This window comes from Phocoena sinus, chromosome 11 (genome assembly GCF_008692025.1).
Source record: "Phocoena sinus isolate mPhoSin1 chromosome 11, mPhoSin1.pri, whole genome shotgun sequence".
Taxonomy (NCBI): Eukaryota; Metazoa; Chordata; class Mammalia; order Artiodactyla; family Phocoenidae; genus Phocoena; species Phocoena sinus.
This window is the reverse complement of record NC_045773.1, coordinates 64,676,366-64,697,020: the sequence shown is the minus strand read 5'-3', so window position 1 is coordinate 64,697,020 and position 20,655 is coordinate 64,676,366. Positions and strand designations below refer to the sequence as shown.

General features: G+C 40.6%; 1 protein-coding gene across 2 annotated transcripts in view; it reads left to right on the top strand.

Moving 5' to 3' along the window:
* The first annotated feature begins 751 nt into the window (after nucleotides 1–751).
* The window catches only part of ILRUN (inflammation and lipid regulator with UBA-like and NBR1-like domains), a 123,817-nt gene continuing 103,913 nt past the window's right edge, over nucleotides 752–20,655 (top strand). For both annotated transcript variants that reach the window (XM_032648342.1, XM_032648341.1), the window contains exon 1: nucleotides 752–1,098. In XM_032648342.1, the coding sequence (XP_032504233.1) occupies nucleotides 941–1,098 (158 nt within the window). In that variant the 5' untranslated portion in view covers nucleotides 752–940. The remainder of the gene's footprint in view (nucleotides 1,099–20,655) is intronic.

The following is a 20,655-nucleotide window of genomic DNA, read 5'->3' as shown; positions in this document are numbered from 1 at the left end:
AACGTCAAATTCTCGGGACTTAACCTTTATTTTGAGAGGCTTGGTCTTGACGGAGTGGGTGTAAGATTATATGCGGTGTTCGTCTGGACCTGTGATTGACGTTTGTATCGAGGCCTCCCTTACTTTCCGGAAACTGGAGACTACCGTTGCGTAACAGAAACAGCACGGGTAAACTGTGGTAATCATCACCGAGGGTGGCCAGGAGCCTAGGATTTTAGGGCATTAACCCTCTGGGAAAGCAGCTCTAGAAACTTATGCAAACAAGTCCGTCCAAAGCGAGGGGCAAAGCCCTGGCTGGGAGGACTGGGTCTTGTATGCCATCTGGTACTTGACCTTGCCCTGGCCTCTGTTCTTCCCCGACTTCAGTTTCCTCACCTCCCAAACGCTGCCGTTGTGGTACAAGAAGATCCCGGAGCTTTTCCCCGCCAACCCCGGGCTTTAACTCCTCCCTCTCAGCGTGGGGGCGGGGCGAGGAAAAGGTCAGGCCAGGAGTCACCTCCCCGCGCCGCCCGGCCGTCCCCTTCCTCCTTCCCACTGCCCGCCCCCTCGCTCCACCGCGGTGAGGTCACGCGGGGGACGTCACGGGTTTCTGTCGCCACGGAGGGGCGGGACTCCGGGAGAGGAAGGGGCGGGGCTAGGCGGGCGACGCTTGCGCAGTGGGCGCGGCGCGGGAGGAGGCGGAGGCGGCATAGAAGCGAGAGGCGGCGGCGGCGGCAGCGGAGGCGGCGGCACTGGGGGGGGTGGGAGGGGGGGGAGCGCCAGAGTGAGTGAGTGGCTGAGTGAGTTTACCCCTATGAGGCGGTGAGAGGCCCGGGGCCTACCTCAGAGGAGCGGGGTCGCGGCGCCAGCTAGCAGCGGGCCCCCTCCCGGTCCCCGGGCCCGGCGGTGCGGCGGCAGCTCAGTTGTGAGGAGGCGGGGAAGCGAGTGTCCGGCCCCAGCCATGGAGGGCATGGACGTGGACCTGGACCCCGAGCTGATGCAGAAGTTCAGCTGCCTGGGCACCACCGACAAGGACGTGCTCATCTCCGAGTTCCAGCGGTTGCTCGGCTTCCAGCTCAACCCGGCCGGCTGCGCCTTCTTCCTGGACATGACCAACTGGTGAGCCGGCCCCGCCGCGCCAGCCCTGGCAGCGGCCTCGGGGCCCCGAGGGGAAGGGAAGGGACGCCCAAGCTCGGCGGCCGGGCGGGACGGTCGGGCACTGAGGGGTACCCCCTTTCCGGGGCGGGGAGGGAGTGTGGGGAACCCTAGGGGCCTGGAAGAAATTTGGGGGCCGAGCAGGGCTGGAGGGGGATGTATGAGGAGAGTTGGGGTCCGTGGAGGGCAGGAGAGGCGGAAGGGAGATGGGCGGGGGTTACTCCTGAGGTTCTGCGGAGTATTAGCGGCCGAGGAACGCGGGAAGAGAGGGAAAGACTCGAGGATCGAGGCACGGGGTCGACCTGTGAGGAAGAGCGCTGTGGTGTTGGCTAAGAGTAAAAAGCACAGAAAATCTGAATTTGGGGAGTGGGCAAAAGCTTGGGGTATGGAGTTAGGGGCTGAGGATGACAGGGATTAGGGGAAACTGAGGGAGAGAATTAGGTACTATGCAAGAACCTGGCGCGCGGGTGAGACTTGGGAGTTAAGAGCTGAGAAGAACAGATTGTGTGTGTGTGTGTGTGTGTGCGCGTGTCCATTCGAAAACAGATAAAGAAAAGGGAAAAACTTTATGGGGGAGGACAAGTGAGTACGGTAAGAAAGATAACTTTCCCAAGAGCTGTGCCAGGGAGCGGTGGGATCTACTAGTGGGATCCGCTAATGGAGGACCGGGAGTGCTAGACCTGGGGCACGGTGTGGGAAAAACCTTAGGAAAAGTGAAGGAGAGAGATTATCTTGGGGGAGGGAACTTTCTGAGGGGATTGGAGCCCTGGGCTCCAGAATGCGGGAATGGAGAGGGGCTTATCCAGAGGGGCTTACCGGAAAGAAAGCTGGTTGGTAGATGTTTGCGAAAATGGAGAACTTGACTTAGGCTGGGAACCAAGTATTTTTGGCTTGGAGTTTCCTTGTAGAAGACTGAATTGGGACAGAAGACCATGACAACTTAGACTAAAGGAGTATTTCTTGGCTTTGGGTGGAGCACTTGCTATTTTTGATAAGCAAGGCTTCCCTTTGTTCTCTGAGGGGTTGTTGAGTTCACTCAGGGTGAGTGATTAAGTGGAGACCATTAGACTTCCTTTGAAAGGATTTCAGGTGAAAGAACTCATCTTTCTTTGGTCTTAAAGCCATGAGATGATTGCCCTTTGCTCTCTGTGTTGGGCATGTGGAATCTTGTTTCTCTTGGCATCACTTATACAACCAGCCTCCCCTTTATTCCCTGTCCACTGGATGCCTCAAGCAATGCCAGAAAAAGAGGCTGTAAGCCTAGTCTTGATCCCGTTACTCATCGAGCCCTATCCTGAATGATGCCCATCTTATTAGTGGGAGCCTTATAGCTGTGGTGACGTGTGAATTTTTTTCTGTGCAGCATCATTGGTAGGTCCTGTTGTTTATCTTTAAAGTTGATTGTTATAGTAAGAGTGGGATTGAGTTTTTAGATGTTTAGAAAACTCTTTGAATGCAGGAGATAGTCTTTATAATTAAAGAAGCATTTGTGACCCCCACTTGTATCTTTTATGTCCGGGATGATCTCAGACAGGGACTACAGCCTGCAGTAGTTTTCTGAACACCAGCCTATGTGTTTAATAGAGAGTGACAGGGGTTATTGAAAACACCAAGAAGAGGTATTACACTGGTGAGATTTAGAAGTAAAGCTATATCTTGAGGAGTGTTGTACCCTTGCCTGCCTGCTTCCCACCCCCAGCTCCTTTTCTTCCTTGTTTACGCTAGTTCAGCATAAGAGACTTGGCATATTGTTGCTGCCAGTTTGGTAGGGGAGGATCATTATTTCTCCCCACCCTCTTGTGAGTTGTATCATTTAAATCCTGCCCTAATAAGTTTTTAGTTTTTTAGAGTCAGTATTTATTAGTACAATTATTAATGGCTACAGAAACAATGTAATGAATTTTATATGCTTGAGGTGTGTGTGTGTTTAACATCTAAGATTGTTTGTTTTTGAGTGTTGTGAAAGGTGAGGCCCAGTGTGGATGAGAAAAAAAAAAATTATGGTTGCATTATAAAAATTTTATTTGAATTTTATGTAAAAATTATTAAGCTCAATGACACTGAGTAGCATGTGTTCTGATGAGATGTTATCTCTATAAAACAAGGTGATATCAGCATTCCTGAACAAAGGAGTGAGCCATTAAAAAATGTATTCTGGTTTTAAAACAGAAGTCAGTAGCTTCTTAGGAATCCAGGCAATTAAGTGATAACTCAGCTTTAAGTACGTTACCTTATTTTTTGACTGTAGAAGTCATGTTCTTTCTTTTCTTTGATTATAAAATGAAAAATTTGTGAACTGAAGGAAGTAAGGCTTGTTATGCTTTTCTTTCTAACGAAAGCAGTTAGTTTCATAATCCAATATTGTGTTTTGATTCCTATGTTGACCTGGCTAAATTTGTCTTTGTTTTAAACAAATACTCATCATAATTAATAAAATCTAGTTAAAATACATACATGAATGCATACCTGGTCAAAATATTTGTGTGTTAAATAAATATCTAAAGTCTAGAAATGTATTTTTTTAACATGTTTATTGGAGTATAATTGCTTTACAGTGGTGTGTTAGTTTCTGCTTTATAACAAGGTGAATCAGCTGTACATATACATATATCCCCACATCTCCTCCCTCTTGGGTCTCCCTCCCACCCTCACTATCCCACCCCTCTAGGTGGTCACAAAGCACTCAACTGATCTCCCTGTGCTATGCGGCTGCTTCCCACTATCTATTTTACATAGAAATGTATTGTTTTGTTTGTTTTTTTTGAAATGTATTGTTTTTAAGTGTCATTTAATGTCTGACTTCGGAAACTGTCGAGATAGTCCCGGTACAGGTTGCCAAAATTTCTCTCAAATTGCTGTGGTTAACCTGTTGAATTTGAGATGATTAACCCTCCTGTGACTTTATAAGTGCCTGCTTTGGGTTGTAATAAATAACCAGTTGTCTAGTGATTGTTAAAAAATAATGTGGTAAAATAAAAATGATTATTTTAAAATGAAGGCCACGAGTCTTCTAAAATGAAACCCTACTTGGAAAGGTTTGTTTTCAAAAGTAAGAATTTATTTTTGTTGTTGGTAACAAACAACTTTTTAAGAAGCTGTTGAAAATTGGCTAAATTGAGGTTTTGGCCTTATAAGTTACCTATGTGTAAACATAGTTTTTTTTTTTTTTTTAGTCTTAGGTTGGATATGCATTATATAGATATTTCTATTTAATTTAGAACCCAGTATTATTTCAGTTTTGTACTGTTTATACCTGAGCTGGCAGCTATGCTGCTGGAGATTGGTGGAACTGACTCTTAACAAAAGTAGTTAATTTTTAGTTCCTAAGTAAGTACATAAAGCGCATAAATGGTGTGGTGAAGGAACCCAATATCTGAAGCTAAGCTGAAATGACTTGTAAATTAGAATAACTTTCTATAGGTGGAATGTCTTGCAAAGACACTTTTGGGCTGTGAGTATAGAACTTGGAATTCTAAAACTGGAAGCTGGCTTAAGATTCTCTAGTTCATTCTAGTTTTTCCTGCAAAATTGCATATAACCCTTCCAAGATAGCTTTTCTTGCATCCCTGAGGGCAGAGATTTGCATGATACCTTATGGTAGTGTTTAATTACCTTTCTAGTTAGAATTATGTCAAAACTGAATCGTTCTTACTGTAATTAAGCTTTTTTCATTTGCTTATGTCCTCCTTGGAGATGAAGAATATCTAATAAACACGTTCCTTAAGAGGTCAGAAAGCTTCTATTAATACAAATCACTAGAAATTTTCAACCATGTGTCATTTTAACACATTCAGTTTAATGGTTTCTCACTCTTTAATGTAGTCTGATAGATTTATATATATTTTTAAGTGGAAACCAACAGGATTGAGAGGAGAGCTTAATAGTGGTGAAATATACATAACGTAAAATTTACCATTTTTAGTCAATTCTCAGTGTTACATGAGATTTTAAATTCAGTTGTGGCCCTCAAAGTCATTTGTCTCTGTTATGTTTTAAAAGTGAGTTATTCTTTAGTGTTTGTGACAAGAAACAAATAACACTTGTAGATTTTTTAGAGAATGTTAACGTAGGAGTTATTTCTCATTATAGGGATAAGTAATTTATCTTTGACCAGCATGTAGACAATGTTGGTTGTTTCTGTCCCTCCTATTCATTAAGCTAGTGCTTTGCAGTTTTGGTGCAAAACTGCAGAAGTTTTGCAACATCCTAGGTTGCCTTCAGGTATCTTCAGGAAGCAGCGTGTATTTTTTGGAACACTACACACGCCCATCATGGATACAACAGATGTTTTCTAGAAAAATAACTCAGGAAAAACATTTTTGTAAAATAATGTCCTATTGACTTTCTCAGTATTGTCAGAAGCACCCTTCTGGATAAAATGAAGGTGTAACCACTAGGCAATGAAGTGAAATCAGAATCTCGATGTGAAAATCCGTTGTACATCCTATCTGATCTCACAGTGCCTCCCCTGCCTGATCTTAATCCATTTCTCAGTCACCTGCATGCTAAATGAGTTTCTGATCCACTCTCTGGTTTATATGTATGCATCTAGGAAAAGTCTCTTTATGACAGATAAAACATGATATTAATAATGATCTCCTTTAAAAATGTGTGCCAAGCAGCAGCTTTAGGAAGAGAGTAGGAAGGGTTGCGTAACAATGACAGTGTTGTGCACGCTATTGCATTTTTAAGAAGGTTGGGAGTTCTTGGTTTGGACCTTCTTCTTTCCCACTTTTTTTGGCCTTTTTTGAGTGGCACACACAGGTTGGGACTCTGGGTATAATATAAAATAGTTTACAAATAGAGCATCAAGATTCATTTTATATCAAGTCACAACTAATCTCCATTATCGCCAGGGTGGGTGGAGGTGTTTCTTTACCATCTCTTGTCTTCCGACTCCCCCACCCCAATTTGTCTAGCACATAACAGCAAAAACTCAACCAAACAGTATTTATTTATTTATTGGTCACAAGGCTTACGGGATCTTACTTAGTTCCCCACCAGGGATTGAATCTGGGCCCCGGCCTTGAAAGCACCAAGTCCTAACCGCTGGACCACCGGGGAATTCCCTCAACCAGACAGTATTTAAAGAAATGTACTTTGGATAGACCCCTGGCAGATAGTGTAATACAACAGCAGAAGACAGCCTCTATCATAATTTGCTCTCTGACAGGAAAAGAACATGCCTGAAACTATGAGAGAAAAAGTTTGGGGATAGTAAGGAAGCAGCATTCATATGTTAATGCTGAATTAACTGAGTAAAATTTCAGAACAGGTAAGAATGGACTGAATCAAACAGAACCAGTGATTCACAAATATTGAGTGCTTGCTGTGGGTAGGTTGCTTTCTTAGAAGGTTTGAAATGGTTGGGATTTGAATTGATGGAAAAGTTGTGTAGTGTTAGGTGGAGGATATTTCCTGAGTGAAACCAGGAAGGAGCAATTGGAGCAGAGCTGTCTGGAAGATTGGCTTGGCAAGAATGTGGTTAATGGGATCAGAAGTGATGAGAGATGGAGCTTATTTTTATTTTTGCTTTGGAATATTGTTGGTTTTTAAAAAATTGGGGTGAAATTGACATAAAATTGAACCACAGTAAAGTTGACAATTCAGTGGTATTTAGTGTGTTCACAGTGTTGTGCAACCACACCTCTGTCTAGCTAAAACATTTTCTTCACTGCAAAAGGAAACCCGACACCCATCAAGAAGTTGCTCCCCATTCCCTTCTCCCCCCAGCCCCTGGCAACCACCAATATGAATTCTTTCTCTATGGATGTATATGAATGGAATCATAAATATTTTTACTTTTGTGTGTGGCTTCTTTCAAGCTTCATCTTGTGTATAGCATGGATCAGTACTTCATTCCTCTTAATGGCTGTTTAATATTCCAGTGTATGTGTATACCACAGTTTGTCCATTCATCCATTGGTGGACATTTGAGCCATCTCTACCTTTTGGCTATTGTGAATAGCGCTGCTGTGAACATGTGTTTAGGTATACTTGTTTGAGTACCTGTTTTCATTTCTTTGGATATATATGTAGGAGTTGAATTGCTGGGTCATATGGTAATTCTATATTTAACTTTTTGAGGAGCCACCAAACTATTTTCCACAGTGGCTGAATCATTTACATTCCCCTAGCAATGTTTGAGGGTCTGTACCAATTTTCCTACAAACTTGACAACACTTATTTTCCTTTTTTAAATTATAGTGAGTCTGCAGTGGTACCTCATTGTGAGATTGATTTGCATTTCTCTGGTTACTAATCGTGATGAATGTCTTTTCATATGCTTGTTGGCCATTTGTATATCTTTTTTGGAGAAATGTCTATGAAAGTCCTTTGCTGGTTTTTTAACTGGACTGTTTGTCTTTTTGTTGTTCAGTTATAAGGGTTCTTTATATATTTTGGATACTAGACCCTTATCAGATATTTGATTTGCAAATATTTTCTCCAATTCTGTGGATTGTTTTCTTCACAATTAAAAAAAATCTATTTATTTATTTATTTTTGGTTGCGTTGGGTCTTTGTTGCTGTGCGTGGGCTTTCTCTAGTTGTGATGAGCAGGGGCTACTCTTCGTTGCGGTGCATGGGCTACTCTTCGTTGCGGTGCATGGGCTTCTCATTGCGGTGTCTTCATGTGTTGCGGAGCACGGGCTCTAGGCGCGTGGGCTTTGGGAGTTGTGGCTCACGGGCTTAGTTGCTCTGTGGCGTGTGGGATCTTCCCGGACCAGGGCTCGAACCCATGTCCTCTGCATTGGCAGGCGGATTCTTAACCACTGTGCCACCAGGGAAGTCCCCTATGGATTGTTTCTAAAATTTTCTTGTTAATGTCCTATGATGCATAATTGTTTTTAATTTTGGTGAGGTCCAATTTATTTTATTTTTTGTTGTTGCTTGTGCTTTTGGTGTTATAGCTAATAATTTATGCCAATCCAAGATCATGAAGATTTACCTCTATGTTTTCTTCTAAGAGTTTTATGGTTTCAGCTCTTATATTTAGGTCACTGATCCATCTTGAGTTAATTTTTGCATATGGTTGAGGTGGGAGTCCATCTTCATTCTGTAGAGTTTAATTTTGATCATATTATATGCTCTGGAATTGGCTTCTCATTGACTCTCCATTAAGTATATCCTTTACTTGTATTAAATATGTACTGTACTTGCTTTGGCCACCACTGAAAATTGGGCCAGAAAAGTGTGCAAGGTTTTCTGATGGGGGAAAAAACTTATGCATGTTCTATTGGCACCAAAAACTAAATGTATGTTCAAAAGGTCAATCCTCCCTGCCCCCAATCCTTCAGCTTTTCTTTCTGACTTTTTCCTGTTTCATTAATAGCTACAGTGGTCTTCCAGACATAAGGCTTGAACTGTGTTATTTCCAGTGCCCTCTCTTTCCTGGATACCCCAGATCATTTGCCAAACCCAGCTCATTTCCACTCTGCAGTGCACCTCCCAACTGTCTCTTTTTTCCATTCTCCTTGCCATCACCTTAGCTTATATAGATTATGTTACCACTTTAACAGGGTAACATAGGAATAGTCTCCAAATTGGTTTTCTGCACCAGGTTCTCCTCCTTCCAGTCCATTTTGTGGACATACCCCTACCAGGTCAGTCTTTCTGAATCACAGCTTTAATCAGGGCCCTTCTTTTCTCAGAAACCTTTGTGCCTTGTTGCCGACCAGGTAAAGAGCAGAGAGCTTTAGCTTGACATTCAGGACCTTCCATAGATTGATCCAGCATATCTTTTGTGATGGATATCCTGCTCTTCTCTGCCCCATTCTGCTCCTCTCTGCCCCATTCAAGCTGGCCTCTGCTCATTTCCCACACATACTTTTGCTTTCCCAATTTTTTTTTTTTTTTTTTCGGTATGCGGGCCTCTCACTGTTGTGGCCTCTCGCATTGCGGAGCACAGGCTCTGGACGCGCAGGCTTAGCGGTCATGGCTCACGGGCCCAGCCGCTCCGCGGCATGTTGGATCTTCCCGGACCAGGCACGAAGCTGTGTCCCCCGCATCGGCAGGCAGACTCTCAACCACTGCGCCACCAGAGAAGCCCTGCTTTCCCAGTTTTTAGCTTTTTTCTTCTACCTAGAATACTGTTATTTCCTTTCTTTATACCTCATGAAATCCTATTGTTTTTTTTTGAAATTGGGACACGAATTCTTGGTAGTGCTGCCTTCTCTGAACTGCACTCTTGCCTTTTTAATAACAGTTATCATATATGATACACAGCATGGAGAGGAAAATGTCCCCTAACGGCCTTTGTTTCTTCCTAAGCGTCTGATGCAACTCTTTGTATGTAGTAGGTGCTCAACAAATATTTGTTGAAGTAGTACCTGAACGTAGGTGGGAATAAAGATTTTGTTTTTATGGAAGTCTTGAAGTCTAGTGCTGTTAGAAGAAACAAGTTCTATAAACTAAGCTTTTCAGGCTCTTTTGTTTGTAGGTTTAATTTGGACATACATGACATAAAACCAAATTAAAATTTAAGTAACAACAAGAATATTGTTTCTGGAAGCAATCTGAGCCCTCTGCAGGTTGGCCCCACCTTGTTATATACCTACCTTTCCAGGCATGTCTCCTTATACTAAATATCTTTTGTAATCAGTTTATGAGAGAATGTATTAGTCAAAGTTAGGTAACAGTTATTTAGATATGAATGGAGAAAAATATTTTGTAAAATCGCTGAAGTTCTCCTGGATCTTTGCCAGTATTTTTTATTGAGGAAAAACTGTAAAAAGCAGCATAAGCACATAGTAAGTTCAAATAGTTTAGAAGGGTCTAAGCGGGAGTTGCAAACTAAAATGCTTATAGATGTCAGGTGGGGGACACGAACAGTTGAAGTATGTGTGAGCTAGAAAGCACTTGCCTTTTATAAAGAGGATGTCTGATACTTGCCTTAAGTCAAATATTGCCATGCTGGAATGGGGGCCCAGCGTTCTTAGATTTTTCCACTTTTTCAAGAGAAGCCAGAAATTCAGATTTTTATGGGAAATTTCCTGATTTTCAAACATTGGCAACTATTTTAAATACTTTTAAAACATTGTGTGGGCCAAATAAACTACATCTGTAGGTGGGACGTGGTCCTTGGGCCGCGAATTTGCAACCTGTGGATGAACAGTGGAAAGCAAAAATCCCCTCTCCTTTCTAGATATAGCCATTACTATTTCTTCTGTACCTTTTAGAAAATGTTCATGTCTATAGACTTTTGTACATATACACAGGTAATTCTTTTTGCATGTGTGTATATGTATATGCATATATAAAAAATTAAATGTATATAAAAACTTTTAATAGCAGTGGTATTGCTATTTGAATAATTATTCTTCCTATCCAGACTAGTGGGTACCATATCTCTTGCACCTTCTTTGCTTCAGTGGGCAGTGAATTAGCTGTCAAGGTACTTGGATAGGGTGATCAAATAGATACACTTTTTTAATTAACAATGCAGTGGTGAAACTAATATATTGTAAATCAACTGTAATTCAATAAAAAAACACATAATAAATACCAACGAAAAGCAACGAAAAACCCGTGCAGTGGTGGATTTGGTCTCTTCAAATATAGTAAAATTTCTTCACTGTATTAACAGACTCTCATCTAGTGATTACCTATACTTATTAAACCTTTGTTTTGCTGTGTTAAGAGCAAAATGTGTTAAGTAAACTACCTAGCAGTGAGCTTATCTGAATTTACTTATGAGGTACTGTCAGAGAACACATTTCATAATTTGAACTTTTTAGGGACCCAAAACACAAAACTGAAACTCACTTTAACTCTTTATTAAACCATCTTGTAGAGATAACGCTAATACATTTTTCACTCTGTGGAAGGGTAGTTGATTTTGTAAGTGATTTTCTAATGATTTGCCGAAGTTAATGTATGTCTTGAGAGGGGTAGCAGTTTATTCCAAATATGGAACTCAGCCTCATTGAATTTACTATGTACTGGGTTTGAAAAGACTCACTTTTAGAAATGAATGGTTACGTTTTCTTAAACTGTTTGAGCCTCAGGTCTGTACAGTGTTTCCAGGAGTTTGAACTTGAATTATTGTGCTTGAGGTCAGTGATTCATAGCCTATAATGTAGCAACAGCTTACTAATGATTGATTGAATGATATACGATGTGCTTCTAAAATGCTTTGTGGTCAGCATTTATCTTCTAAAGTAAATTTTGCTTTTTAATTAAAAAATACTTTGATAACAGGCTTTGAGTAGTGGAAATCATTAGCCGAGGGATGGGGTTTGCATACACCTGTAACTGGGAACTACTGCCTTTAAAATATTTTAAAATTAAAAAATAGTAAGAATTGTATTATGACATAGATCTTACTGCATATAAGCTAGAAAATACCAAAAAGAAAAAAATAAGCCATACTCGTGGGACCCAGAAATAAGCAATTTTAACCTTTTGATCTATATCCTTTTAATACTATTGTGTGTGTGTGTGTACCTGTGTTTGCTTTACAAAAGTGGAGTATTTACTATATTCTGGGTATTGTTTTAAGTGATTAAGTTTAATATATAATTTAATGTTCATAATAATTCTGGGAAATAAATACTGTTATCTTCATTTTATAGAAAAGGATTAGAGACTCAGTGAGGTTAAATAACTTACCTAAAGTTATGTGGGTAATACATGGTAGAAGTAGGATTCAAGTATAAGCAGCCTGGGACCAGAGTCTGTGCTCCTGATTGTTGTGTTTTACACGCTGTATGGGTTTCTAGGACTGCCATAACAAATTACCACAAGCTGGGTGGCTTAAAACAAATTTATTCTCTTACAGTTCTGGAGGTTGGAAGTCTGAATTCAGGGCATTGGCAGGGCTATGCTCCCTCTGAAGATTCTTAGGGAAGAATTCTTCCTTACCTCTTCTTAGCTTCTGATAGCTCCTGGTGTTTCTTGGTGTTCCTTGGCTTGTAGATGCATCACTCCAGTTTGTCTCAGAAGTCACATGACCTTCTTCCGTGTGTGTGTGTGTGTGTGTGTGTGTGTGTGTGTGTGTGTGTGTAGGGGGGTAGGGGGTGGGAGGGTGGGGGTATGTGTCTCCTTAGAAGGAAACCAGCCAGTTGGATTTAGGACCCAACCTAATCTAGTATCACCACATCTTAACTGATTATATCTGCACAGACTCTGTTTCCAAATAAGATCATGGTTCTGCGGTTCTGGGAGGACATGAATTCAGGGGGATACCCTTCAACCAATATATACACTATTTGTAGTCTGTTTTCACTTAAAAATATGACCATTTCTCCATTTTTAAAAAAGATTTATTTATTTAATTATTTATTTATTTACTTAACCTATTTTTGGCTGTGTCTGGTCTTAGTTGCAGCACGTGGGATCCTCGTTGAGGCATGCGGGATCTTTCGTAGTGGCGCATGGGCTTCTCGCTAGTTGTGGCAGCATGTTTTCTCTCTCTGTTTGTGGCCCGCAGGCTCCAGGGCACGTGGGCTCTATAGTTGTGGTGCGCGGGTTCCAGAGCATGTGGGCTCTGTAGTTTGTGGCACGCAGCCTCTCTAGTTGAGGCACATGAGTTCAGTAGTTGTGACATGCGGGCTTAGTTGTCCTGCAGCATGTGGGATCTTAGTTCCCTGACCAGGGATTGAACCTGCGTCCCCTGCATTGTAAGGCAGATTCTTTACCGCTGGACAACCAGGGCAGTCCCCATTTCTCCATTCTTAATAAATATGATTCTGCACTTTTATTTTAAAGGCTTCATACTATTCCTTTACATGGAAATAGAAATGTTCCCCTCCCCAATGCTTTAAAACAAACTTTTATATGTTGTTGAGTATGGACTTTAGGCCAAGCCATTTCAGGTCAATCATCCACCTCAGTTGTCAAGATTTTTTTAACTGGGAGAGCAGGATATGGAGGTGCACCATCTCACTTATAGAGGTCTTATCCCCTTCTTATTTTAAAACACACACACAAATGGAATCACGCTATACATACTGTTCTTAGGTTAGCTTGTTTAACTTTACAATGTGGACATTATTTTTCTTTTTTTTTTTAATGGATACATGGTGTTCCATTGTGGCTGACCACATTTTGTTTAACCGCTTCCTTACTGATGGACAGTTTCTAGGTATTTGCTTTTATAAAGCTGCTCTGGTATAGGTATCTTTATACAAACTTGTTGATACAGTCCTAGAAGTGGGATTGCTGGGGCTAGGTGTATGGCCAGTATAAATTTTGATAGGTAGTATCAAATTCACTTCAAATGTATTGTACCAGTTTTCATTTTTACTGTCAGTATACAAGAGTGCTTGTTTTGCCACCCTCTTAGCCATGGAAGAATGGTCTTTATACATTGTTGCTGGTCTGATAGGTTAAATATATATTCATTTTAATTTGTATTGCTTTAATTATGAGTGAGGTAGGACATCTTTCCTTATCCTTATTGGCCATTTGTATCCCCCCTCCCCCCCCATTTTGTTGAGGCCATTTATATTTTTCTGTGACTTTTTTGTGTGTTTTTCTCTCTACCTCTATTGGATTGTTCTTTTTTCATTGATTTGTGTGAGCTCTTTGCATATTAAGGAAAATAGCTTATTAAATACTTACCTTTCCTCCAGTTTGTCTTTTAACATGGTTTATGATTTTTGTTTTAACTGTGTAGCATTTTTTGGTGAATTTTTGTGAAGTTGAATCCAGCAGTCTTTTCCTTTTTGATTTCTGCTTTTGGTTTCATGCTTAGAAATCCTTCCCCCACCTAATCATTATATAATTATTCACCTTTGTTTTCTTTATGATTGCATAATTTACATATAAATTTTTTATACAGATGAAACTTATTTGGCAGTGTGCTGGGGTTTATATCTAACATGTTTTTCAGATGGTTAGTCAGTTTTCCCATTTATTGTGAAATTCACATTTCCCCCCAATGATTTGAAATGCTATCTTTATCATATATCAAATGCTTATGTATATATTTGGGCTTGGTTTTGAGATTCTTCCTCTTGTACTGGTGTGTATGTCCGGTTTTCTAAGGTTGGATAAGAATTTTAATGTTCACTTAAAAAATATTTTTAAAGGGAAGTACATTTTCTTTTATTTATTTATTTACATATTTTATTTTATTTTATTTTATTTTTTCGGTACGCGGGCCTGTCACTGTTGTGGCCTCTCCCGCTGCGGAGCACAGGCCCCGGATGCGCAGGCCCAGCGGCCACAGCTCACGGGCCCAGCTGCTCCACGGCATGTGGGATCTTCCCAGAGCGGGGCACGAACCCGTGTCCCCTGCATCGGCAGGTGGACTCTCAACCACCGCGCCACCAGGGAAGCCCCATTTTCTTCTTACAATTTTCATTTTATCTGCATTGTAAAGGCACATAGTTTAAAGGGTAAGGTAGTTCTACAGGCTTGTTAAAAGGAACCAGGGATTCTAGAGTCCTTTTTTCTTACTCATTTCCAAAGGCAGTCTTTTTAAATTCTTTCAGCTGATTTTTTGGGTTTTTACCTCCATTGATTTTTTTTTTTTTTTTTTTTTTTCTGTTTTGACCATTATCTGTTGACTTCCCACAGGGAGATGAGGATGTTATTCTGTGAGAGGCAATGTCGTGGTAAAGAGCAAAGTTCAAAGCTTCTGCTATTTACTATCTGTGTGACCTTTGGCAAGTTATTTTACTCTCTCTGTGTCTTGGTTCCTTATATGTAAAGACAATATCAGTTTTTACCTGAGAATTGGATAAATTAATATGTGTAAAGATTTAGAGCTGTACCCAGCACATGGTAATTTTCAGTTACACTCACCCTCTCTCTAATGCTCCCATTTTAATTATTTGTGATTTGGTTAAATCAGTTTTCAGTGTTTATGTTGTTTTAACTATTTAAATCCTTATTGACACTTGAGCCATTAGTGTACTGGGATTCATTTTCCTTTTCTGCACGATCTTTTGCTGTCCTAGGGGGAATCATTGTCTTGATTTTTTGGTTTGCTCAGTTTCTTAGATAGTTTTAAAATGCTTTATTTATTGTTTCAGGTATACAGTATTATAGTTCAACAACTGTAGACAACATCTGTATACAGGATATACAAAAAATTCTGTTTTTTCTGTATAGGGATCAGATTTTTAAAAAAATTTATTTACTTATTTATTTGGGGGTCTTCGTTGCTGCACACAGGCTTTCTCTAGTTGTGGCAAGCGGGGGCTACTCTTCGTTGCGGTGCGCGGGCTTCTCATTGCGGTGGCTTCTCTTGTGGAGCACGGGCTCTAGGTGCACGGGCTCAGTAGTTGTGGCACGCAGGCTCAGTAGTTGTGGGTCGCGGGCTCTAGAGTGCAGGCTCAGTAGTTGTGGCGCACAGGCTTAGTTGCTCCCTGGCATGTAGGACCTTCCCGGACCAGGGCTCAAACCCGTGTCCCTGCATTGGCAGGTGGATTCTTAACCACTGCTCCACCAGGGAAGTCTGGGATCAGATTTTTAAAACTAAGTTATCCTCAAACTCCTTACTGTCTATGAATCTCTTCTCAGTAGGTTTAGACACTTCAGGTGTTCTATTGGTTTTATCTTTGTGAAGAAGTCTTCCACCGTGTTTGACCCACTATGACTGGACTGGTAGAACTCTAGGTCTGCTGCACAGCTCCCCTGGTACCCCGGGGATTTCTTTCATACTTTCCCCACTTTGTTGGAACCCCTGTTTCCTGGACCCCATTTTTTAAAACTTCCTGAGAGTGCAGAGGAGATAAAATTTGAGACTTTCGTATTCTGAAACTGTATTTTACTCTGATGTTTAGTTGATAATCCCAGGTTTGGTTAGGTAGCAGTTTGAAGATTGGAAGTATTTTTCTCAGAATTTTGAAGGCACTGTTCCTTTGTTTTGTGTTTTTCAGTGGAAATGTTGAAATGTGATGCTGTTCTGATTCTTTCTTCTTTGAATGAATTCTGTTTTTTCCCTTTCTGGAAGCTTTTGGTAACTTTGCTGTGTCCCCAGTGTCCTGAAATTTGACAGTGATGCATTTCAGCCTGTGTTCTCATACGTTGTGCTTAGCCTTGGGGAGCCCTTTTAGTCTGGAAACTGTCCTCTGTTCTTGGAATGTTTATTTTTTTTCTTCCAGTTTTATTGAGATACTACACCACTGTATAACTTTAAGGTGTACAGCATAATGATTCGACTTACATACCTCATGAAATGATTATCACAGTAAGTTTAGTAAACATCCATCATGTCATATAGATACAAAATTAAAGAAATAGAAAAAATTTTTTTCTTGTGAGTGAGCTCTTAGAATTTAGTCTCTTACTAACCTTCATATATAACATATAGCAATGATAATTATATTTATCATGTTGTACCTTACATCCCTAGTGCTTATTTATCTTATATCTGGGATTTTGTACCTTTTGACTGCCTTCCTGCAGTTCCCCCTTCTGCCTCTTTGTAACCACAAATCTGATCTCTTTTTCAATGAGTTTGTTTGTTTTTGAAGTATAATTGACCTACAATAACACTGTTAGTTCCTGTTACACAATATAGTGATTTGGTATTTTTATATACTTCAAAATGATCACCACAGTAAGTCTGATAAGTCTAGTTATGATATGTCACCATACAAAGATATTACATAGTTATTGATTATGTTCCTCACACTGTACATTTCATAACTGTGGCTCATTTTTTTGCAGCTGGAAGTTTGTTCCTCTTATCTCCCTCATCTATTTCTTTCCTCCCCCTCCCCACCCTGCCACCACCTGTTTGTTCTCTTTGTCTATACCTCTGTTTCTCTTTTCTTATGTTTGTTCATTTGTTTTGTTTTTTTTAGATCTTAGAAATTTTCTTGAATTAATTCTTTGATTTTCTCTTCTTCATTTTCTCTGTTCTCTTTTCTTAGATCTCCTATTTTTCAGACACTGGATTTTCTGTTCTGGTCCTCTGTCTTATCTTTTTTTCCCCCTCTTTTAATCTTTTGACAAAATTTTTGCGCTCTTTTCTGAGATCTCCTCGGTATTGTTTTCTTCAGGTTGCGTTTTCTGTTTGCTTGCTTTAGTTTTTTTCTATCATATTAGATACTTTACCTTACGTACTTGCTGTTTATTAGCTATCTACTCGTATTTAAGAGTAGGACACAAAAAGTGGTTTGAAAGTTGTGGGCCTGACTGTAGGGTTTGTTAAATGAGGGCTTAACAGCTCCACCCATTTCCTCCAGGGTGGGGCAGTCACCAGCTATGCAGTGTTTAGACTGTATTGAGGATCTGAGGTCTGATGCATAGTTTAGGCAAATGCATAACTTCTGTTTTTATCCATGTCTTTACCTTCACTTGTAGGGTACCTGGTGCTCTTAATTTCTGAACCTTTTGGGGAATCCTCATTTTAAGTTGGATTGCTTCTCTACTTGTCCCCACTGCTGGCCGAGGAGGAGTCATCTTTCTCAGGTCGGCTAAGTCATTTACCACTTGTCTCTCTGCTTTCTAGCCACCCAAATATTGCCTCCTCACTTGTTCATTTGGTCCTTGTGAATTTCTGACTTTTTCCCACATTTTTCTTCATTCAGGCTGCTATAACAAAAATATCATAGATTGTGTGGCTTGATAAACAACAGAGATTGATTTCTCACATATATGGAGGCTGGGAAGTCCGAGGTCAGGGTGCCAGCAGATTCAATGTCTGGTGAGTGTGCGATTCCTGGTTTACAGATGACTGACTTTTCACTGTAACCCCATGTGGTGGAAGGGGCAAGGGAGCTCTCTGGGATGGCTTTTATAAGGACACTAATTCCATTCATGAGGGCTTTACCCTTGTGACCTAATAACCTCCGAAAGGCTCCACCTCCTGATACCATCACATTGGGAGTTAGGGTTTCACAGTGAATTTTGGGGGGACACAAATGTGCATTCAATCTGTAGCACTATACCTATATTTTAGGAGGGTTTTGGGAGAGAGCTGAGGCTAGTGTGTGAAATTTTTTTTTAATTAGTTAATTAATTTAGTTTTGGCTCCATTGGGTCTTCATTGCTGTGCGTGGGCTTTCTCTAGTTGCGGTGAGCAGGGGCTACTCTTCGTTGTGGTGTGCAGGCTTCTTATTGCGGTGGCTTCTCTTGTTGCGCAGCATGGGTTCTAGGTGCGTGGGCTGCAGTAGTAGTTGTGGCTCATGGGCTCTAGAGCGCAGGTTCAGTAGTTGTGGCACATGGGCTTAGTTGCTCTGAGGCATGTGGGTTCTTCCTGGACCAGGGCTTGAATCCATGTCCCCTGCATTGGTAGGCGGATTCTTAACCACTGAGCCACAGGGAAGTCCCTGAAAATTTTAATTGGAAGCTGAAAGGAAGTATTGGATTTTCATCTAAAATTTTTTATTCTGCCTTTTTATTCTTATGATTTGTGTGATTGTTTGGATATGATGTAAAATTTTAGTATACCAATTGAATAATCAAGTTGTGATGATGTTGCATTTAGATAGCGTTCCTTCGCCAAAATGGATCTGCATTTACCTGAAGGATAAAAAACAAGCTACAAATACTTATCTCTGGCTATGAGATTATGAAGTTGTTTTTTATTTTCTTTTTTATACTTTCTTTTTCACTTTAATTCTCACATTTTCTATAATGAATATGTATTACTTGTGTAATTAGGAAAAAATAATACCTAAGTAGAGAAAAAATTGTTAATCACATCCTTAGATAAAAATTTGCCCTAGGTTCCAATATGTTCTTCTTTTATTTAATCCTAAATCTATCAGAGTTGTGCTCTGTCCTTTACTTCTTTTAGGTAATCTACAGTTAGAAACACTAATTTCGGGGTGAGTGTATGTGCTTTGCAGAGGTCATTCTGATCTGTCCCCCAACTTTTTAGTTTGAAGACTTTCAAAACTATAGAAGAGTTGAAAGATTAGCACAGTGAATACCTGTATAATTGCCATTTTACCATATCTGCTTTATTTTTTAAGTATCTTTATTGAAGTATAATTTACATATCATAAATTAACCCATTTAAAATAGATAATTGAATGATTTTTAGTAAGTTTACAGAACTGAGCAACCATCACTACAATCCAGTTGTATAATATTTTCTTCATTTCAAGACTTTGCCTGCCTATTTATAGTTAATCACCATTCCTACTTCCAGCCTCAGGCAAACACTATTTTTTTTCTGTCTCTAAATAATTGCCTTTTACTGTTTATATCAATGGAATCATAATAAGGAGTCTTTTTTTATTTATTTTATTTAATTAATTTATTTATTTTTGCGGTACACGGGCCTCTCACTCTTGTGGCCTCTCCCGTTGTGGAGCACAGGCTCCGGACGCGCGGGCTCAGCGGCCATGGCTCATGGGCCCAGCCGCTCCACGGCATGTGGGATCTTCCCGGACCGGGGTACGAACCCATGTCCCCTGCATCGGCAGGTGGACTCTCAACTACTGCGCCACCAGGGAAGCCCAGGGAGTCTTTTTTAAAAAAAAATTATTTATTTATTTAGGCTGCGCCGTGTTTTAGTCATGGCATGCGGGATCTTCGTTGCGGAGTGTTTTAGTTGTGGCACGCAGACTCTTAGTTGCAGCATGTGGACTCTTAGTTGTGGCATGCAAACTTGTAGTTGCGGCATGCATGTGGGATCTAGTTCCCTCACCAGGGATTGAAACCGGGCCCCCTGCATTGGGAGCACGGATTCTTAAGCTACTGGACCACCAGAAAAGTCCCATAAGCGATCTTTTGTATCTGGCTTCTTTCATTTAGTGTTTTGTTTATGAGGTTTATCCATGTTTTAGCGTGTATCAGTATTTTTGTTGCTGAGTAATTTTCCGTTGCATGGATATACCACGTTTTATCCATTTACCAGTTGATGGACATTTGGATTTTTTTCTACTAGGCTATTATGAATAAAACTGCTATGAACATTCATTTGCAAGACTTTAGATGTGTTTTAATTTCTTCTGGGTAGATACCTAGGAATTGATTGCTATTTTGTATTGTAAAATTATGTCCTTTTAAGAAACTGCCAAACTCTTTTCCAAAGTAACTACCATTTTTCATTCCCACTGGCAATGTGTGAAAGTTCTCTCTCTGGATTTTATTTTATTTTTCTTCCCTGAACCATTTGAGATAAATTGCAGACATCATGACATTTCACCTCTTAGTCCTTCAGCAGATATCTTCTAAGAACAAGGGCGTCATGCTGCATATCTGCAATGTCATTGTCACTCCCAAGGAATTTAGCCTGGAAATAATAGTGTTATCCAATATACAGTTCATATCTAGATTTTCCTATTGGTTCCCCAGATGCCCTTTATAACTTTTTAAAAAAAAATCCAGAGTCTTCTCAAGCATCTCATGCTATGTTAGGTTGTCATGTCTTTAACCTCACCTTTGCCATTTGCTTGTTTTATGACATTGACATTTTTTTTTTTTTTTTTTTTTTTTTGCGGTACGCGGGCCTCTCACTGTTGTGGCCTCTCCCGTTGCGCAGCACAGGCTCCGGACGCGCAGGCTCAGCGGCCATGGCTCACCGGCCCAGCTGCCCCGCAGCATGTGGGATCTTCCCGGACCAGGGCACGAACCCGTGTCCCCTGCATCGGCAGGCGGACTCTCAAC